We start from the raw sequence: 20382 nt of genomic DNA, 5'->3' as shown, positions 1-20382 counted from the left end.
CCCGCTCAGCAGGGAGCCCGAGGCGGGGCTCGATCCCAGGACCCCGGGATCATGACCTGAGCCAAAGGCAGACACCCAACCAACTGAGCCACCCAGGTGCCCCTGGACCTAGTAAGTTCTTTATTATCTTGTCTTTTCAGAGCTTTTAAGAAGCTGCTCTTTATATTCTATCTAGCATTTTGAGTTGTTTTTGGTGGCATATGTTTTCTGAATCACCTAGCCTGTCAAAATTCCCAAATCTTCTGTTTAGGCCAAAGGTATTCCTTTTCCTCCCAGAAGACCTCACTCGAAACTTAAAAGTCAGAAGATGCTTTTCTTTCCGCTGTATCATTTATTCCATGAAGCAATAAACAAGGACATGCCAAGCCTGAGTGAGAAAAGGTCTATCGGGTAGAAGAAAGTACCCTTCAATTTGGCTATTATTTCAACACATTATTGTGCCACACATCTAAACTGCTTAGCCTAGTGCCAAGCACATAGTTAGGGTTCAGTAAATAGTTGCTATTGTCATCATTATTATTTCTGTATCCAAACTTGCCTTTTTAGGAAAACTTCCTTCATTAACCTTGTTCCATTCCAGTTCTTCCTTTACTGTGTTTTCTTCAAGTACCTTTTCAGCCTGTTAATTTATTCTGATTGTTTTTTCAAATGTGCACTTTTTCTTGGGAAGGCGCAATGACTGAACATCATTCCCAGAAGCCTCTGGAGGTGTTGAGATCTTGTTTCTTTGTTAACTCTGGTATCAGAACTCTTTTAGTTACAGGTGACAGAAGACAATTCAAACTGCATTAAAAAAAAAAAAAGATTCGGGGGGCCTGGGTGGTTCAGTCTGTTGAGCTTCCAACTCTTGATTTTGGCTTAGGTCATGATCGTCGTGAGACTAAGCCCTACACTGGGCTTCTCGATGGGCACGGAGCATGCTTGGGATTCTCTCTCTCCCTCTCCCTCTGCTCCTCTCCCCGCTCCCCTCCCCCACTCACACACTCTCTCTCTTTTTTAAAGATTTTATTTATTTGACAGAGAGAGAGAGAACACAAACAGGGGGAGTGGCAGACAGAGGGAGAGGGAGAAGCAGATTCCCCATTGAGCAGGGAGCCCAATTCAGGGCTCAATCCCAAGGCTCTGGGATCATGACCTGAGCCGAAGGCAGACGCTTAACTGACTAAGTCACCCAGGCATCCCCTCTCTCTCTTAAAAAAAAAAAAAAAAAAAGATGCTATTGGTTAATGTAACGGAAAAACAAATGGTAGGTCTTCAGTTTGATCCAGAGGTTCAGTATATATCAGGAGAACCTGGTCTTTCTTATCATATCTTTCTTATCATATCATATCATATCTTTCTTTGGCCCTTTATTTTTCCTTCATTCTCAGGCAGTTCCACTCTGCATGGTAGCAGAACCTCCACACTTACATCCTCAGCTCCAAATCCAGTGGAAGCGTGCTCCTATTCACTCCAACAAAGGTTCCAAGATTTACCCCTATTGGACTAATTCGGTCAATGTCCCTTTCTTTCGCTGTGGCTAGGGGAATGTGATGTGCTGATTAGCCAAGTCTGCATCAGAGGTATATTTCCTGGAACCCACAGTGAAGCCCCTCTGAAAACCATGAGTTTTGAGATGGGAGGAATTGTGGTTTCCTGAAGGAAAACTTGGAGGATTGCCAAAAGAGGGGTAAATGGATACTGGGTATCCACAAGCACCATCTGTCCACTTCAGTCTCCAACAGCTCACAGAAAAAACACTCAGGAATGGGGCCCTGGGGCAGAATAAATTGCCTTAATGAGGTGCTGGTTCTATCCAGGTCTTTGGGACACGGACATAGATTTCAGCCACACGCAAACAGGACGAAAGCTGGAGTGTTCAGGTGACTGACCTGAAGGCTGCTCCCACAGCCTCCCAACCACTCTGGTACAGCAGACCCCACTTGGAATTTATCAGGCTACTCCCCTTGGCCTCCTCGAGCTATTTTTCTCCCTCTGATATAAAAATAATGCTTAAACAGGATCCCGACCCCATATCCCAGGCAAATCAGCTATCCAGAGATGGCAGCCAAATTCACCCTAGGGTCAGGGTGCAGGGACTTATTACACCCAGTTTTGAGAGCAAGCCAAGAAATAGGGTTTCAAGAAATATTATACCATGACCAGAGACTAAAAGCAAACACGCAAGGAGTATTTATTTCCCAGGCAAAGCCAGTACCTTCTGCTGATTCGTCCTGCCAAAGATAATGGGTCGGGCTCACCTGTCAGCAAGAGCGGGTGTGGGAGCTCTGAGAGGCAAAGGGCAGGAACAGGGCAGAGAACTCTTTTTTTTTTTTTTTTTTTTACTCTGGAAAATCACTATGGGTGTAGTGTTGAGCAGTGCTAGGGTCTGCCTGAGCTGAAGCCCTCCTCCATCCCCATCCTCGATACCAATATCTCATGGGGAAGGTCAGTGCACCCCAGGCCTGCTTGCCTTCAGAGCCTTGTAGCTGGAGGGCTAGGGGGACTGAAAGCAGGTGGCGAGGCAGTAATTATAGTAACCACTTACTGAGCATCTATTAGATGACAGGCTTGTGCTTTATTTACAGTAAGCTTTGGGCTTCAGAGTGTGGCACCAGAGTCCAGAAACACTGGTTTTGACTCTGAGCTCCATCTCACTCGCTTTGAGGTTTTGATCAAGTTAATCTCTTTGTACTTCGATTTTCTCATCTGGAAAATTTTTATCATATGTATATAATAATATTAATACATATGAAATATTTCAAACTTAAATAACAAACATATAATAATATTTACCACACAGGGTGGTGAGGGATTACAAGAGATACTGCATACAGGATGTTTTGCACCGTCTGGTAGGTATTAAGCGCTGCATAAATGTGAAGGATCATTACATACACTTGTCATTTCTAACCCTACCCCAATCCTACAATGTGAATGCATTCACTAGAGAGAGGTTCAGTTGCTGTAGCAGAGCTTCGATTTGTCAGTGGTTTAAGCAAGACGGAAATTTATTTCTCTTTATAGCATGACAGCCCAGAGGTAGACAGGCCAACAAGGGGCGGGAGAGGTTCTGTCATTTCCAACCTGCATCTTCCACCACTGGGTTCAAACGGTGCCTCAGCTCTGACCATTGTATCAGAATTCCAGTCAATAGGAAGAAGACAATCTGCCCCTTCCTTCTAAGGTCATTCTTTAAGTCTGCATAGAACGCTGATGCTCAGATCCCATTAGCCAAGTTTAGTCACATGGCCATACTATCTGCAAAAGAAGCTGGGAAATATAATCTTGCACTTGGCTAAAGTTGTGGGGGTTAGTTGTAGAAGGAGAGAGTAGATACTGCTCTGTCAGAGCCCACCATCTGGCCACCCCAAGCAGGGAACACAGTCAGCAGCCCTGGAAGGGAGGCATCTGGGCACCGCACCAGCTCCGAGCCCAGGATCTCTGAAGGATGAGGTGTGGATGGGATCCGATGGTCTAGTGACCTGTAAACTAAAAGACAGATAACCTGCTCCTCTTACTCTCCGTAGACAACAGTGGAGGAGGAACAGGATAAACTCAGTTAAAGCATCCACTTGGATAGACCCTTTTGTTATGATATACTGTCCTTTTTCATCTCTTATTACAGTCTTTGGTCTAAAATCTAGTTGGTCTGATGTAGGATGGCTACTCCAGCTTTCTCTTGGTGTCCATTAACACGATCAATGGTTCTCCACTTCCTCACTTTCCATCTGGAGGTGTCTTTGAGTCCAAACTAAGTCTCTTGGAAGCAGCATATTGATGGGTCTTGTTTTTTAATCCATTCTGATACCGTGTCTTTTGGTTGGAGCATTTAGTCCATTTACATTCAGAGTAATTATCGGAAGATATGAATTTAGTGCCATTGTATTATTACCTGTAAAATCACTGTTCCTGTAGATGGTCTCTGTTCTTTTCTGGTCTGTGTTACTTTTGGGCTCTCTCTCTGCTCAAAGGGTCCCCTTTAATATTTCTTGCAGGACTGGTTTGGTGTTCACAAATTCCTTTAGTTTTTGTTTGTCCTGGAAACTCTTTATCTCTCCTTCTATTCTTAATGACAGCCTTGCTGGATAAAGTATTCTTGGCTGCATCTTTTCCCCATTTAGCACGCTGAATATATCATGCCCATCCTTTCTGGCCCACCAGGTCTCTGTGGACAGGTCTGTTGCCAGCCTTATGTGCCCACCCGTGATAGGCATGAAGGAGGGCACCTGATGTAATGAGCATTGGGTGTTATACGCAACTGATGAATTACTAAATCCTACCTCTGAAATTAATAATACCATATATGTTAGCTAAATTGAGTTCACATGAACATTTTTTTAAAAAATCCACTTGGAACAAGAAAGAAAGGCAAACACCTAGCCGTCACTGGATCTTATCAATTACCAAATCTAGCTGGGCAGGAATTGCAAAGCTGTTTCTCCACAGAGGAGTAAGTTCTTGGGTGATGCCTCTGGCAGCCACTGGTTCTGCTCTCTGGGGAGGACCTCCCCTTTCCATTAGCCTATGCGGAGTCTGGTGTTGCCTCCTGGGAAGTTATCCCTTACCCAGGATCCTCTAAGGCTGCCCTGGAGAACATGTCCTTGCAGACCTTACAGCTTCTTTTTTTTTTTTTTTTAAGATTTTATTTATTTATTTATTTATTTATTTATTTATTTATTTATTTGAGAGAAAGAGAGAGAGACAGAGAAACAGCATGAGAAGGGAGAGGGTCAGAGGGAGAAGCAGGCTCCCCGCTGAGCAGGGAGCCCGATGCGGGACTCGATCCCAGGACTCCGGGATCATGACCTGAGCCGAAGGCAGTTACTTAACCAACTGAGCCACCCAGGTGCCCGACCTTACAGCTTCTATAGACCTCTTCCTGCTGGCGCGTATCTGGGAGGCTGGTCAAACCAGCTTTTGGTGACCAGGTTTGTAGTTTCTTTGCCAATACAACACCCTCAAAATCTTTAAAAAAAATATTTTATGTATTTATTTAAGAGAGAGAGAGAGAGAGAGCTTGAGCTGGGGGAGGGGCTGAGGGAGAGGGAGAGGGACAAGCAGACTCCCCACTGAGCTAGGAGCGCAACAGGGGGTTCAATCCCAGGACCCTGAGATCATGACCTGAGTCGAAGTCAGACACTTAACCAACTGAGCCACCCAGGTGCCCCCAACACCCTCAAAATCTTTTTTTATTTTATTTTATTTATTTATTTGTCAGAGAGAGAGAGAGAGGCAGAGATAGAACACAAGCGGGGGAGTGGCAGAGAGAGAGGGAGAAGCAGGGTCCCTGCTGAGCAAGGAGCCCGATGAGGGGCTCGATCCCAGGACTCCGGGATCATGACCTGAGCCGAAGGCAGACGCTTAACTGACTGAGCCACCCAGGCATTCCCACCCTCAAAATCTTAAAAGGCTTCTGACTGGTTCCATATTTGAGTAACCACAGCCAATGGTCTCATAGAGCCATAATTTCTGTGCCTGATACTTTCTATTCTCTCTCAAACTGCTGGTGGCTATCTTGAGGCCATCTGAAAAAATATGCTTGGCTGTGAAGGGAGCCTCCCTTATTCTGCCCACTGGGCCAGTTCCCACTGTTGCTGAACAGAGTGTGCTTGGGAAAGGTTTGGAACCACAGGTACAACCCTGGCGAAGGCTGCCTCTTCCAAACCACCTCTTATAACCAGCCTGAGAGCCCCTCTCCTGTAGGTCTCTGCTAGTAGTTGCAAGCAACAGCCCAGACACACTAACATTCTGAGTGTTTCCATCCAGTTTCTGTGACTTATAGGCTCTATTAAGGCATTATAGATGGCTGCCACACCATATGTTTTGCTGTAATATAACAATGGTCACCACCTTACCAAGATACAATACTTTTCTTTGCTATCTGCTGCCCAATCTCTAAACCAATGTCACTTGCTTTGGACTTTTTAGAGCAGTGCCACTTACAGATACTAATTCTGCATTCATTAGGATGCATGTTTGGTTGCTGTACCAAAGGCCCACTTTAAGAATGACTTAAACAAGAAAATTTATTTCTCTCTCATATAAAATAGTCTGTAGACAGTCTAAAGCTGGTAGGGTGACTTTGAAACCTTTAACAAGCATCTTCCACTTTGGGTACAAGATAGCTGCTCTAGCTCCTGCCATCACATCAACATTCCAGCCAGCAGAAGGGGAAAAGGAAGAGGAGGAACCACGCCTCTTTCTTTTAAGGCCTGACCTGGACGTTGCTCACATCCCTTCCACTCGCATCACTTTGGCCAAAACTAGTCACAAGGCCTCATTTAGCTGCAAGGAAGATTGAGTCTTTATTACCAGCAGCCACTCCAGCTAACATTCAAGTGATTTTACTACTAAAAGAAGAAGAGGAAAATAGATGGTGGGAAGCCACTGGCAGTCTGCCACAGACTGTTTTCATCCTCATTTTACATTGGTAGAAACAGGCTCAAAGAAAACAAGCAATGCTTTTTAAGGTCAATATGGCAAACAAACGGCAGAACATGAATTTTAATCAGGTCCATCTGACCGTAAAACAGGCTTTCCATCACATCCAGCCAAAATATCTTGGTCATCAAGGTGCCCACTGTTTACTTGGAGATACAGGACCTTCCCACGTGAATAGTTATGTAAATGTCAGCTCCGTGCACCCTGAGATAGGCGCACAGAGCCTGCTCTATAAGGAGATCAGTGCGTGAGAGTGAGGCCATCAGGGAAGACTGTCTTAAAGAAGAGCCCTCCTACTGGCCCTGTAGATGGAACAGGCCTGAGGGAGAGGGGGAATGGAGCATCGCAGGAGAAGGCAATGGTGTGTTCTGCACCTGTTCTGTATCTGGCTTGGTTTTAAGGTGGCCCAGAGCTTAAGGGAGGGTAGAGGCCTGCCAGTTCCGATGCATCACGTCTCTCCAAGGATGGTCCACTTGATCCTTCCACCAGTTGAGGCGTCCCCTTTGCTGTGCCTTAGACATCCATCCTCTGGGACAAGACAGGAATAGGCCACAGGGATCCTGCAGAAGGAGATCTGCACTCACCCCCAGTACTTACCCAAGACACACTCGGAAAGGAAAGTCCCTTCCCTGACCCGTTCTCCCCCGCCCTCCCTGGAGGCAGGACAGGGGCTTTGAGGGGTGAAGAGAAATGTGTTTGGCACATCCAGCAAGAAAGCCAGTAATCCATTACTGAGTGTCCACTCCAGGGCCCGAGACTGGGATGGAAGAGGCTGGAAGAAGGAGAGGAGGGGCGGGCAGGGAGAGGGGAGCTAGAGCAGCTGGGTCAGCATTCCCGATTTGGACACTGACTCAGGCCCCAGGAATGCCAAGGAAGGGGGGTGGGCAGCCACCAGAGCCGGGCTGGGATCCTGTTGGCACCAGGAGATGTAGCGACAGCACGCACAGAGGGATGTTAGGACCGGGGCTCCCACACTCTGGGACCCACCTCTGAACCACCGGTAGAAACAGATGTCTCTCACCCTGGGCCCTCGAGCCCACCGCACAACTTCGCGGTGATTCTCCTAGCTCTCCACCTTCCCGGCCATCCCACTCCAACTCCTCCAGCAGGGAAAGGGACAGACTCCTGGGACTCAGATGGGGACATCTGGACACACAATGGCCACTCTCCTGGGACCTCCCACAAACCCCTTGGCCCCAGCCTCCCCGCTGGCTCCAACTTGCCCTTTCTAACTGCAGCACCACCCACGACGGAAGTTTCTAAGAGGAAGAACGTTGAGCTCAACTCGCCTCCATTTTCCCTCCTTTGGCACCTGACAAAGATGAGAAGGAACCCAGGACTCCGAGAGCCCGCCTCCTCCCACCGGCCCCCCCCCAGTGCCCCCCAGTGCTCCAAGCCACCTCCCCCGTAGCAAGGTCCTTCAAGTTTGTCCTTGAAGACCCAGGAGGGAGCCCAGGACCAGGCCTCAAGATTCCAGGTGCCCCCCTGCCCTCCCCACCCAGCCCCAGGCTCTGGGCGGGAGCAGCTGAGCCTGTGGGGCCCTCCTCCTGCTGCCCGACACCCAATCAGAGAGAAACCGATCTGGGGAGGGCCGGGCGCCAACGGCCGGGCCCAGAATAGTGCGGTGCGGCCAGTGTTGCGCACTTGCTCTCCAGACGGTCGGGGTTGGCCACATGGAGCACGCACTGCGCCGGGTACAGGGGTCCCGGGGGACGGGCGCTGGGGCAGCCGAGGCCAGGGGACTGCGAGCACACCACACTGTGTGAATGTGCGTGCGTGTGCGTGTGTGTGTGCGCGCGCGCGCGATCTGGATTTTTCTCTGTGTGTGTGTGTGTGTGTGCGCGCGCGCTCGCGTGCGTGCGGTCTGGATTTTCTCTGTGTGTGTGTGCGCGCGCGCGACCTGGATTCTCTGTGTGTGTGTGTGTGTGTGCGCACGTGCGTGCGGTCTGGATTTTCTGTGTGTGTGTGCGCGCGCAGGTGGGCGCCTGTGAGCCTATGGGCTCTGTGTGTATGTGTATTCTTCGTGTAAGTGACGTGTGTGGTTGTGTGTGGATCTGGGAATGGTTGAATGTGTGTTTTTCTGAGTTTGTATAAGTGTTTGTGTATGGGTGTGTGTGGGAGGGGTGCGTGTGTGTGCGGGCATGCACACACACACACACACACACACACACACGGTGGGAAAAGGAGCTCCCTGTGGTTTGGGAATGTGGGCCATGTTCCCACGCCTTCAGACCTTCTTCTCCCTCACAGAACCCATCCTGGAGCCACCTTGGGGGACCCGAGCATCAAGGTAGGTGGGCCACTTCCTTTGTCTCCCACCTCTCTGGGCCCCCAATCTCCTCCACTTTCATAGCCGGGCTTCTGTCTCTCTCTCCTTTTCCTTCTTTTTCCTGTTTCTTCTTCCTTTGTCCCTCACTTCCTCCTTCCTCTTTCAGAAGAAAAAGTGGGGGGATCTAGAGTCCGAAGACTCTGACCCTAGTTCCAACTTTATCACTTACCAGCTGTGTGAACTGTGGCAAGTTGCTTAACCTCTCTGATCACAGGTCCCTCTTTAGTAAAATAAGGGTGATAATAATGCCTCCCTTATAAGATTTCTATGAGCTTTGAGTGAGAAATATATAGGAGAAAAACCCTTGGGGAGCTTGCAAATATTAAATATTATTATTGGTAACATTTTAATTGATTTTGTTGTATTACTCCCTATTAACCAAACAGGCCCCATTCCCCCTTCCAGAGATGAGCTTCCTAGAACAAGGAGGGAACACTTCATGGCCATCGCCGGCCATGACCACTGGCTCAGAGAGAAGCCATGGGAAAGAGGGGGCCAAGGCCTCGAGATGGACAAGGCAGGAGACTGTGGAGGAAGGGGAGCTGCCGGGTCTGGGGGAAGGTGAGGCCCAGGCCAGTTCTGGGGAGTCGGGAGTGGGGGCAGTGTGATGTCCCAGAGCCTGGGGCTGGGGCTCCCCTCTGGATCCCTCCAAAGCACAGAGGTGGACCCAAGCCTCATCCTGTAGCCTCAGTCTCTCCACACGGGAAAGGTCAACTGCATTGCAGAGCCAGGGGTCCGGCACGGCCAACTCAGGACAGAACCACTATCCTGTGTGACTCTGAGACTCAGCTTTCTCACCTGCAAAATGGGGCCACAGCATCCAGGCTTCCCAAGGCTGCTGCGAGGTTGACCCGAGCCAGCAGATAAGAAAGTGCTCCAGAAGATGGACTTACTGTCCTCTCCCCCTCCAACAGATCCAACAGATTCCCAGGCCAGGCCACCTGCTGAGTACACCGGGCTGGAGGCCACATTCCCCAAGGCCACACACTTGTCCCAAGATGCTCCTTTGGCCCGGCTGGGCTCCCCACCCGCAGAGTGGGACATCTTCCCCCATGATGATGCAGCCTCAGCGGTAGGCTCCAGCACAGATGATCTGGAGCTGGACATAGAGTTCTCAGCCACTGCGGGCTGGGGGTATGAGCTTGGCCTGGTGGAAGAGAGACCTTCCCTGTGTCCCTCCCCGCGGGCACTGTTTCCCAGGCCAGGCTGGGACGATGAGCTGCAGAAGCCGGGGGCCCAGGTCTACATGCACTTCATGCAGGAGCACACCTGCTATGATGCCATGGCGACCAGCTCCAAGATGGTCATCTTCGACACCAAGCTGGAGGTACGGCCATGGCTTTGCCCCACCTCCCTCCTCAGGGGCTGCAGCCCCCGCTCACACCCTCCGGGACACCCTGCCGGGCACCCCCTGCAAATCCCCTTCCAGAACTCCTTCTGAACACCCGGGAGGCCAGGGCCGGGGAGGGCTTCTCTCCCTAATTGTCATCCCAGCTCTGCCATTTAGTATCTGTAGGATCTTGGGTCAGTCACTTTACCTCTCTTGTCTCTAAAATAGGGATGGGGGGCGCCTGGCTGGTTTAGTCGGAAGGGCATGCAACTCTTGATCTTGGGGTCATGAGTTCGAGCCCCATGTTGGGTGGAGAGATTACTAAAAAAAAAATAATAACAAATACAAAATGAAATAAAATGGGGACAGGAATGCCTGCTTTGCCCTACAAGCTTCGGAGGACTCCTGGGACAACCCAGGATAAATGGGAGCATTTTGCGAACCCCAGAGTATGTGGAAGACATAGCAGGGTGGCCTAGGACAAACAGCAGGGAACTCTTGGTAACGGAAAATTAGGATGAGCTCTAGTCCCTGCTCTTCCACTAGGCTAAGTTATGGAATGCCTGATTCCATTCTTACCATCACAGAGAGCAGGCCAGTGTTTCCAGAAGCACAGCATATGGACCATCCACAGTACACTATTTGATTCTAGTGGTAGATGAACAAATATATTTATTTTAGTAGCTTTGCATTTATTTTAATACGCATTAGAAAAATCCACCCAGAACAGATACAAGCAGTATAAGTGGTATTAGTTAGGATGAGGCCACACGAGTCACCGTCAGATTTATTTAGAGAAAAGTATTTTGTAAGTATTACGTAAGTATACCTCCAGTGCCTAGATGAGCAAAAACTATACTGTGTGTGACTGTCCACATATGACTTACGAGTGGGAACGCTGGGTTAGTTTCCCACTCCGGGGCGAGCCAGAGGAAGGGGTCCCTGCCACGCCTCTGGCCACCAGCAGCCTTAGCTCTGAGCAAGTGCGCCTGACAAGGACCACGTCCAGTGGATGCCAAGGCTTAGGAAAGGCAGTGAAGCTCACGTACAGGAGACCCTGGGAGAAGGCCCCAGGGAAGGCCCGTGGTGGGGACAGTGTGCCACTGAGGGGCAGGGAGAGACTCACCCCCACCATTCTCTCTGGCCCTCAGATCAAGAAGGCCTTCTTCGCCCTCGTGGCCAACGGCATTCGGGCGGCACCTCTGTGGGACAGCAAGAAGCAGAGTTTTGTGGGTGAGGAGGGGCGGGGGGCAGAGGTGGTAGGGAAGGGGAAAAAGAGATCTTTGGTGGAGATTCTGGGGCTGAGCTCTGATGGCCACAGCCTTGAGCAGACCCTCGGGCCAAGCCAAGCTGGGGGCTGGCACTGGGAACATCAGATCCCGGTCTGTGGCCACCGGGTGGGAGACCCCACGCATGGAGTAGGTGTGACCAGCTGACCACTGCAGCTCTACTCCCCCGTGGGAGTATGACATCCCATGTCATAGGTGCTAGATAGGAAGAGAGGAAAGGGAGAGGAAGAAATTAGGAGAATAGAAGGTGGGGGAGGAGAGAAATGACAGGGGAAGCATAGAAGGGACGACCCCCATTTCTCAGGCATGGGAGGGGCTGCCCTGCTCCCTTCTTTCCACAGCTCCCACAGCTGTCTCAGTCCTCGGCCCCTGGCAGAGCGGGGAAGGGGGTCCAACCCCTCAACCAGCCTCTCACCACAAGGCCCCAGGCTGACCCCCCCCCTCCCCTCCTGACCCCGCAGGGATGCTGACCATCACGGATTTCATCTCAGTGCTGCACCGCTATTACAGGTCCCCGCTGGTGAGAAGTGGGCTGGGGGTCCCCGGGGGCTCCCATCTGGGCTGGGACGGAGAGTGGCTCAGGGAGCCTGGTGTCCCGAGGGGCCCATGTCTGACTTCTGGAGTCCTGTCTGTTCTCTAGGTCCAGATCAGTGAGATTGAAGAACATAAGATTGAGACCTGGAGAGGTGAGCTGGCGGGGGTGGGGGGTGGGGGGGCGCCTAGAAGGGGCTGAGGGTGTGTGTGGGTGAGCGGGGGGGCCAAGCACCTGGGGTGGAGGATGGGCAGTGGGGATTTCCTGGAGGGAGCAAGGGAGGGACCAGAGGGAGCCCAGAGGGCCTGAGGGAAGAAGACAGTCTGGGAGCTGCCAGGTGACTGGCAGGGCAGCCAGCTCCCTGGGCCTGACTCTGGCTTTGCCTACAGAGATCTACCTTCAAGCCTGCTTCAAGCCTCTGGTCTCCATCTCTCCCAACAGAAGGTAAGTGTCCCCAGCCACCCACCTGCGCCTCCTTTTCCCGAGCAGTCCTCTTCCCCAGCTCCTCAGTTCTGAACTCATGGGCTCATCCTGCAGGGGACAAGGCAGCCTGTTCACCCTGTCCTCCTCTTGCAGGGGCTGGGGTGGAGGGCGTATCTCCCCCAGACCCACTGCTCCCCCCTCTGCAGCCTGTTTGAAGCTGTCTACACCCTCATCAAGAACCGGATCCACCGTCTGCCGGTCCTGGACCCGGTCTCAGGCGCCATGCTCCACATCCTCACACACAAGAGGCTGCTCAAGTTCCTGCACATCTTTGTGAGCCTGGGCACAGCCTCGGGGTGCCCTGGGGGGCTAAACAGTCCTTGGCCCAACGGACTGAGGAGGGAGCAGCTGGGAGCCCTCGGGATGCTGCTCCACCCTGATTCCCACGTGTCCCTTACCCACCCAGGGCACCCTGCTGCCCCAGCCCTCCTTCCTCTCCCGCGCCATCCAAGATCTGGGCATCGGTACATTCCGGGACTTGGCCGTGGTGCTGGACACAGCGCCCATCCTGACGGCACTGGACATCTTTGTGGACCGGCGCGTGTCTGCGCTGCCCGTGGTCAATGAAGCTGGTACCTGCACCCAGGAGTGGGGCTGGCTAGGGTGGGGTGGTGGCAGGCAGGGGTCTGTGGGCATCAGCTCAGGACCCAGGGTAGAGCTGAGGCTCGAAGTTCGCCTGCTTTGAGTCTTAGAGCCATTCCTTAGCCTCTCTGTGCCTCGGTTTCCTCATGTGTGACATGGGAATCTTAACAACACCTATCCTCTGACTTTAGGGGATGATTTGAAAGGAATATATGCAATAAAATGAGCGTGGTGAGAGGAAACAAGAGATGAGGCTTTTAATGTTAATTCATCCTAAAATGGGCCAGGGGATCCAGCCAGATCTCCCCTTTTCTCACTCTGAAGAGGGGTTAGAAGGACTCCATTTCTTTGGTTGAACCATGGCTGTAAACCATTTCAAAGTTAAAATTGCTGTAATGATGCTAGATACCAAGAAATGTTTTGATTTATTTTTGATTATGAAAAATTTCGAATGTATGAACATTGTAGGAAAAAACGTATAATGAAATCCACCTATCCTTTACCTGGACTAACTCCTGTTAACATATTGCTGTAACCAGTTGTGTTTTGTTTCCCCCCCCTTTTTTTGCTGAAATAATTTAAATTACAGAGATCATGTCATTTCCCCCCTACCCCTTCAGTCTGTACCTCTTAAAATCAGTATATTTCCCATATCACCTAACAAAACTCTAAATAATTTATTAATATTATCTAAGAGCTGATCCTAATTCTCATTTGCTCACCTTCCCTGAGAATATCTTTTTTTTTTACAGTTGATTTGGACAAACCAGGATCCAGTTAAGGTCCATGCTTGCATTTGCTTATTTTGTCTTAAGTCTCTTTTAACGTGGAACGGTTCTGTCTTCACTTAATTTCCATGACATTACCATGGGTCGGTTGTCCTATAGAATGTCCCACCTCCAGATTCGTCTCTGCTTCCTACAGGTGGCTTAAGCGTTGTTCCTCTATTCCCGGGTTTCCCCGTAAACTGGAAATTAGATCTAAAGCCTTGGTCAGATTCCGGCTACCCATTTGAAGCTAGGGTATTTCAGAGGTGACACTATGTACTCATGTTGCATCACATCAGGCGGCATATCAACCTGTCTGTCTGTCCATGATGCTGTGTGACCTGTGGCTTCAGGTGGTGACAGCCCGATGTGTCATTTTTTTTTAAAGATTTTATTTATTTATTTATTTGAGAGAGAGAGAGAGAGAGAGAGAGAGAGAAACAGCATGAGAGGGGATAGGGTCAGAGGGAGAAGCAGGCTCCCCGCCGAGCCGGGAGCCCGATGCGGGACTCGATCCCGGGACTCCAGGATCATGACCTGAGCTGAAGGCAGTCGCCCAACCAACTGAGCCACCCGGGCGCCCCCGATGTGTCATTTTTGAAGCCAGTAGCCCGGGGAGGGGTGGGGGATGTCCAGTAATTCCTTCTGAAAGCCCACCCCCGGCCCTTGCCCAACGTCCTGGTCCTGATGTGAACCTCTTCCCTTTCTTCCTCTCCCCCCACCCCCCGCCCCCCGCAGGACAGGTCGTGGGCCTCTACTCCCGCTTTGATGTGATTGTAAGTGTCCGCGGGATGGGGAATGAGGGCGCCACAGGGAGAGGCGGTGGGTGTGAGGATCGGTGGAGGGCTATCTGTGGACTAGAGGACCTTTACGAGGGTAGAGGGGCAGTACGTGTGGGTCCGGAGCCTGGCTGAGAGGCTGACTCACACGGCACCTCCCTCCCTGCCCCAGCACCTGGCTGCCCAGCAAACCTACAACCACCTAGACATCAGTGTGGCAGAAGCCCTGAAGCAGAGGACACTGTGTCTGGAGGGAGTCCTTTCCTGCCAGCCCCACGAGAGCTTGGGGGAAGTCATCGACCGGATTGTCCGGGAGCAGGTACCCCATACCCCTGCGTACGCACGCCCAACACATACAGCCCAGTCCTCATGAGCGGCTCCAGCTGTCCCTATACACCCTGTCCTCCCGTTTCGTGGCCATTTCGAGCTCTCGGTGTCCACGCTGGTCTGCAACTGGTCCTGCCCATGGGGCCCCCGTGCTAAGGGCCACAGACAGTTGATCACCCAGAGTGGTCAGAGCCACCCCTAACTGGTTTCTAGGAGACACGCTCTTGCTCCTCCAGTTATGTTCCTTTGATGCCCCCGATTCTTGGCACCCGCCTTGCTGCCACACGGCTCTGACCCCTCACGGACCCTCTGCGGACCCACAGGTACACCGGCTGGTGCTAGTGGACGAGAGCCAGCATCTCCTGGGCATCGTGTCGCTCTCCGACATCCTGCATGCGCTGGTGCTCAGCCCTTCGGGCATTGACGCCCTCAGTGCCTGAGAACATCCGAGTCCTCCCTCCCAGGCCACCTTTCACATGCCAAAGCCAATGAGGGGAGCCAGGGGACCCGGCCTTCGTCTTCCCTCACCCCCATTTGCTGGTTTGGCTCTGGTACAGGTAGGCTCTGCCCTCGGCCATTGATCTTTTGGGGCTCTCAGATCTCAGACCGGGGCACCTCGAGGTTGGGAGTGGCCCAGCTCATTGCTGAGGAGCCCCATGAAAACTCCAAGTGTCAGGACTCACTGTGGGGCCCCCACTTTGTCCCGGTCTCAGCTGAGGTCATGGTGGTCCTCATAAGAGGGATGGGCAGGGGCTGGGGTAAAGGCAAGGGCAGTGATGTGATTTCAGATGCTCTGGGGAGACTGACCTGCCCTCTCACGACTCAATTCCCGCCGGCTCGGAATTCCACCGGAAGGAAGCAAGTTAATAAACCTTTGTTGAATGGAATTTCCATGCTCAGTAAAAACTACGGCCGAAAGGAGGGAGCTTCTAAGTACTCATCTCAGTAAATCTGACACCGTCTCAGACTCTTGGCTGGTAGCATGCTCGCTAGGGGCTCGCACAGATTCCACCTGCTTGGCGGAGCATGGCAAGACGAGGTTCCCCGGATTGGAAAGGCAATCTCCCCCCACAGTGTAGTCACTGTCTTCCCTTCTCTTTTCCCTGCAGGCTTCTCCAGCCTTCCCTAATTGCCCCTGCCTTGCCCATGCTCCCAGAAGCCCTTACGAATGCCCAGTGCACCGTGGGATGGTGAAATGAAGGAGAACGGCTGAGTCAAGCCTAGAGATCTGTGAACCAGAAGCACTGGGATTACCCCAGGGCTGGTGGCTCCGGACCCACCCATGTCACTTTCCCCCCACCTGGTGGGGTGACCAGCCCCAGCAGGGCAGGAAGGCCTCGGCCGGTGGGGCTCGTCAGGAGCTCTGGATTCCTCAGCTTCTGGACTACCTGGGAGTCCCAGCTGTTCCTCCACAACCACTAAGGTGGTTCCGCACCACTGTGCCCCTCCTCCTCCTCCTCCCAACATTGTCATTTCAGGGCTGCTGGTGGTCGCCGTGGAATAGCAGCTCTGGGTGGAGTCTGTTGAGTGGGGTCCTCCCTCCGTTCTCATCCTGAGCACCAGCAAACATTGTTCTCATTCCCCAGGGACAGCCTGGGTTTGGATCACTGTGGATGAACCGTTGAGAAAACACCAAAAAGAAAAAACCACGAATGAACTTGAATTGTGGAAGTTTAACTCCGAAAATGCCAGTCATTTGACCTGAACCTGTGGCAAGACCCCTGTGCTTTCTGAACTCAAAGACACGAGGGAAGGTCTGTGATGGACAAACACTACGACTGGCATTTCTTTGGTGCATAGAGCATTACCCCACCGAAATTTCTTTTTTCATCTTTCATTTATAACAAAACTACAAAGAAGATATGAATTAGTTAATTACGTAGTAAATACAACTCAGTCGACAAACTGTCATCTGCAGGAAACATAACTTTATTTTTCTAACACTGAATGGAGTTTCTATTATGAACCCCGTTTCACCAGGTGGGAGAAATTAATCTCAGTCAGTCTAGGGCTCATCCCCCACCTTTGCCTGGGGTTAAATTCGGTGAGGCGGGGGAAGGCTCTAAGTAGCGTGAGGCTATGTTCCTCCGTCATCATCACCCATGCATGTCAGCACCAGCTAAAACAATCCCATTCCCATCTGGTTGTCTCTGGTTGGTCATTGGTGGGCCTGGCGCCTGTTAGGTTCTCCCTCAGTCCCTACCACGAAGCCTCCTTGGGCCCACTTGCTCTTGGGGCATGAGGACATTCTAGCTCCTGGGCCTGCACCCCTCTGGGCTTCGGGAAGCTCTGCAGGGCCGTCCCAAGCCCATCTGCTCAGACGGACAGCAAGTGGTCTGCTTTATTCTGCATTTTGCTTTATTTCGGCCTCCACCCTGGAAACATAGGGCACAGGGCTCTTCTACCCTTGTCATCTCCAAACCTCTCTGGGGTATTTGTCACACTCCCCCCTCCCTTCAGACACAGCTCCCTTCTCAGGGCCCCTCTTCTCAGGGACCCCAGAACTGTGGACTTCAGAGATCTCCACAGTCTCTTTGCTTTCCCAACCCCATCAACCTATGGCATCTTTACCACTGGGGCCTTTTTATGAACCCACCACGCGTTCTTCCACGTCCACTGTCTGTGTCTTGCGTTTCTTGCCACCTACCTTGAGGGCCAAATTCCAAAACCAAGACCAGGTTTCTGCTGTATCATCCCTTCCCTGTGGCAATGGACACTGTAGGTCTGCTGTCCCGTGGGCAGAGGATAGGCTAGTATTTCTAAAATATGATCCTACTTCATTTACCTCATGGAGCAACGGAGTGGAGACATTTGTGCTTGATGAGTCAGGCAGCAAAAGAGGGCCTTTTCTCATGGATACCCAGCCTCTGTCTCCAACTTTGCCATAACCCACGGGTCAGTGCTGGCACTGCTCTGGCCCTCCCTGGGAAGGCCCCGGGCCTTGGGCTCAAGTGGGATGATGGGGTGGGGGTGCTTCTCTGGGCCTGTCTCAAGTGACAGTGTCCTCGGAGAGCCGGGGGCAGGCTGCCTCCAGCTGCAGATGACCGTAGGGTAAATGTAGCAGGTCAGTCTCTGAGGGGGGGCCCCAGATTACTCCGCATAGGCAGACCTTCAGAAGTCATAGCGCAGGCAGAAGGGGCAGCCTGAGGAAGTCCCTCCTTGCCTTTCCTACTCCCCCTGAGAGTAGATAGGTCTCCAGCCTCCTGGGCCCCACCATGCTGAGGACCCAGCAGTTCTCCCTTGGGCCCTTCTGTGAGGGACCATGCCAGCGCCCTGCCTCAGACCTCCTGCTCGGGTCACAGCCCAGCCCTCCGTTCCCGACAGTCCTCCAGCCTCATGGCTGCTAGAACAGAGGCAAAGGGTTGCAATGGGGATAACTTCTGCCCCGACTCTGAATAAAAGTGTGAAACCCACCCTGCTGGCCCCCCTGTTCATGCCTCTGAACCTGGGGCTGGCCACGTTTTCTAGGCATCATTGGCTCCATGCCCCTGACTCCTGCCCCGACCTCCAAAGCCCCTCCAAGTTTCTGTGTACCCCAGGCTGGACTCTCTACCACTTCTCAGCCCACCCCTTCTCTTCTCTCCCACCATCTCAACAGCTGTCAACCCTGGCAGGGCAACAGGATGCCCCGGGGAGCTTTATAAGATGTAAATTCCAGGGCCGGTGCCTAGAGATGCTAATATCCTGACTTGGTGGGGGGGTACCTGGGCAACTGTATTTATTTTCTGCAGACACTAGAGATTTATGATGCATAACACGTGATGAGCATGATGGCTTGCTGAGAGGTAAGGATGCCTCATTTCCATAATTAGGAAAATCATTTGTCACGTTATTGCATCTATATTATTTGTTATGACTAAGATCTACAAGAAGAGCTGGCACAGCGTAGGAGAGACACGATTTGCTGGCATTCTTGCTGGTCTTCCAAACACACTCATGCTCCTGAGGGCGGCCAACCTGGTGCTTCCCAGGCTGACAGGAGCCCCGGGAGCCATTGCTGAAGATCCAGAATTCAGTACAATGTCCCGTATGTCCATCTCATGATGACAGTTGTCAGAATTTTTATTTAACACGCATCTTTTTTTTTAAGATTTTATTTATTTATTTGAGAGAGAGAGAATGAGAGAGAGCACAAGAGGGGGGAGGGTCAGAGGGAGAAGCAGACTTCCTGCTAAGCAGGGAGCCCGATGTGGGACTCAATCCCGAGACGCCAGGATCATGACCTGAGCCGAAGGCATACGCTTAACTGACTGAGCCACCCAGGTGCCCGACAAGCTGATTTCTTACCCCAAATTATGGATCTTACCCAAAAATATGGATCCTAATTTGGCCAACAAGTTCAAATTAGCTGCAATGGCGGTAAGGAGATTTGCACATTCTTTTCAACCAAAGGTGTATCTGCTGTGCTGAGTTAACATTCGCTTGCTTCTCCGCAATGATCCTAAATCCTATTGTTCTTCTTTCCTTACAGAGGCGGGTCAGGGTGGGTAATCAGGGAGCCCAGCTGTTAACATTGCTTCCCTGTTACTTATGTGGGCAGCGCAGGGTCCCTGAGACCGCAGACCCCTGGTGGTCCGAAGGAGCAGCCCACTGGGAAGGCAGAAGTGGCTCTGGTTGACTTTGTGACAGAAATCCCTGCCCCCTCTGAGCCCGGCTCCCACACTCCGCATGCATAAGGCGCTCTCACAGCTGAATCCCGGCACAGGTGGGGTCAAGAGCTATGCTGTTATAATCAGGAATTCCTCCGAACTCTCCAGATTTCCGGACTCAGTAGGAAAAGCTCTGCATCGTCCCTTCTTCTTCCTTCCCCTGCCTACTATTGCAGCCTCTTCTCATTCAACAAACTTTTATTAATCGCCTCCTACGGGCTAGACACAGAGTTGGTCACCTGGATCCAAACTGAAAGGAGCTTGATTTGTGCCCTCCAGGGGGTGCACAGCTGGTTGGGGAGACAGTCGGGTCTCCAACATGGTCAACAGGCAGAGCACTCAGTTCTGTAACATGGAGGGGGGGGGGAGGCAGGGAACGCGAAGTGCTTGTGCTCCCCCAGAGAGGTCAGGGGAGGCTTATTCAAAGGCAGTGACATTTGAGCTGAGCCCTAAGGAAGAGCAAGTTCTCTGGGATGGCATCACAGTTGCTGAAGAGAGTGTTCCAAGGAGACGGGACATTAAGAACAAAGTATTGAGGCCAGAAAGAGCGGAATGTGCTCAGGTCTATACAAGGAATTGGGGTTAGGCTGTGGAAAGGGTTTCTGGGCAGGGAGTAGGGGTGGAGGGTAGGGTGCCAGAGTCTTCCAAGCCAGAGTAAGGACTTAGGACTTTGCTTCAGGGCTGAGAGAAGCCACTGAAGGATTTTAATAAGGACAATGACATCTTTCTTTTTTTTTTTTTAATCTCACCAACATAAGAAATTCGACTTTAGTTTTCTATGACCCAGCAGAAATGTACCACCGGGGCTGGGACTATGAGGCTGGGACTCATCGCCTCGTCAAACCCGCGGTACTCTCGGTCTCGCCAGCCCACTTGCCTTCTGGTCGGCTTC

At 51.7% G+C, this 20382-nt stretch overlaps 1 protein-coding gene across 10 annotated transcripts; it reads left to right on the top strand.

Annotated features, from left to right (window-relative positions):
* The first annotated feature begins 7853 nt into the window (after positions 1 to 7853).
* On the top strand, positions 7854 to 16747 carry PRKAG3 (protein kinase AMP-activated non-catalytic subunit gamma 3). Of its 10 annotated transcripts, none has more exons than XR_006789521.3 (14): positions 7978 to 8117; positions 8674 to 8713; positions 9158 to 9313; positions 9667 to 10079; positions 11234 to 11315; positions 11833 to 11891; positions 12012 to 12057; positions 12293 to 12347; positions 12533 to 12659; positions 12793 to 12958; positions 14474 to 14511; positions 14687 to 14833; positions 15165 to 15398; positions 15951 to 16747. XR_006789521.3 is itself a non-coding variant. In XM_064587057.1 (13 exons), exons 3-13 carry the CDS (start codon positions 9160 to 9162, stop codon positions 15279 to 15281), a joined length of 1404 nt encoding a protein of 467 aa, XP_064443127.1. In that variant the 5' UTR covers positions 7854 to 7900; positions 8674 to 8713; positions 9139 to 9159; the 3' UTR covers positions 15282 to 16747. The 10 variants fall into 10 exon arrangements, 6 of the variants coding, with proteins under 6 accessions (XP_064443127.1, XP_064443128.1, XP_045723926.1 ...); XR_006789522.3 differs by having other exon boundaries at positions 15165 to 15786; XR_010410295.1 differs by adding an exon at positions 13721 to 13750 and having other exon boundaries at positions 15165 to 16747.
* Positions 16748 to 20382: the final 3635 nt, after the last annotated feature.

The sequence above is a fragment of the Mirounga angustirostris genome, unplaced genomic scaffold (genome assembly GCF_029215605.1).
Source record: "Mirounga angustirostris isolate CCGP_5_RB_7025 unplaced genomic scaffold, mMirAng1.0.hap1 SCAF_3, whole genome shotgun sequence".
NCBI lineage: Eukaryota > Metazoa > Chordata > Mammalia > Carnivora > Phocidae > Mirounga > Mirounga angustirostris.
Note: the sequence above shows the minus strand (reverse complement) of the source record. Positions and strands in the feature narration are given on the sequence as shown.

What these genes read in the sequence shown, in the direction of transcription:
- PRKAG3 (XM_045867970.3), top strand. Translation starts at nt 8,097, where the DNA reads ATGGAGCACGCACTGCGCCGG. An exon ending in GCTGCCGGGTCTGGGGGAAG is followed by an intron (nt 9,314 to 9,666) that starts GTGAGGCCCAGG and finishes CCCCTCCAACAG; the next exon opens with ATCCAACAGATTCCCAGGCC. An exon ending in GCCCGTGGTCAATGAAGCTG is followed by an intron (nt 12,959 to 14,473) that starts GTACCTGCACCC and finishes CGCCCCCCGCAG; the next exon opens with GACAGGTCGTGGGCCTCTAC.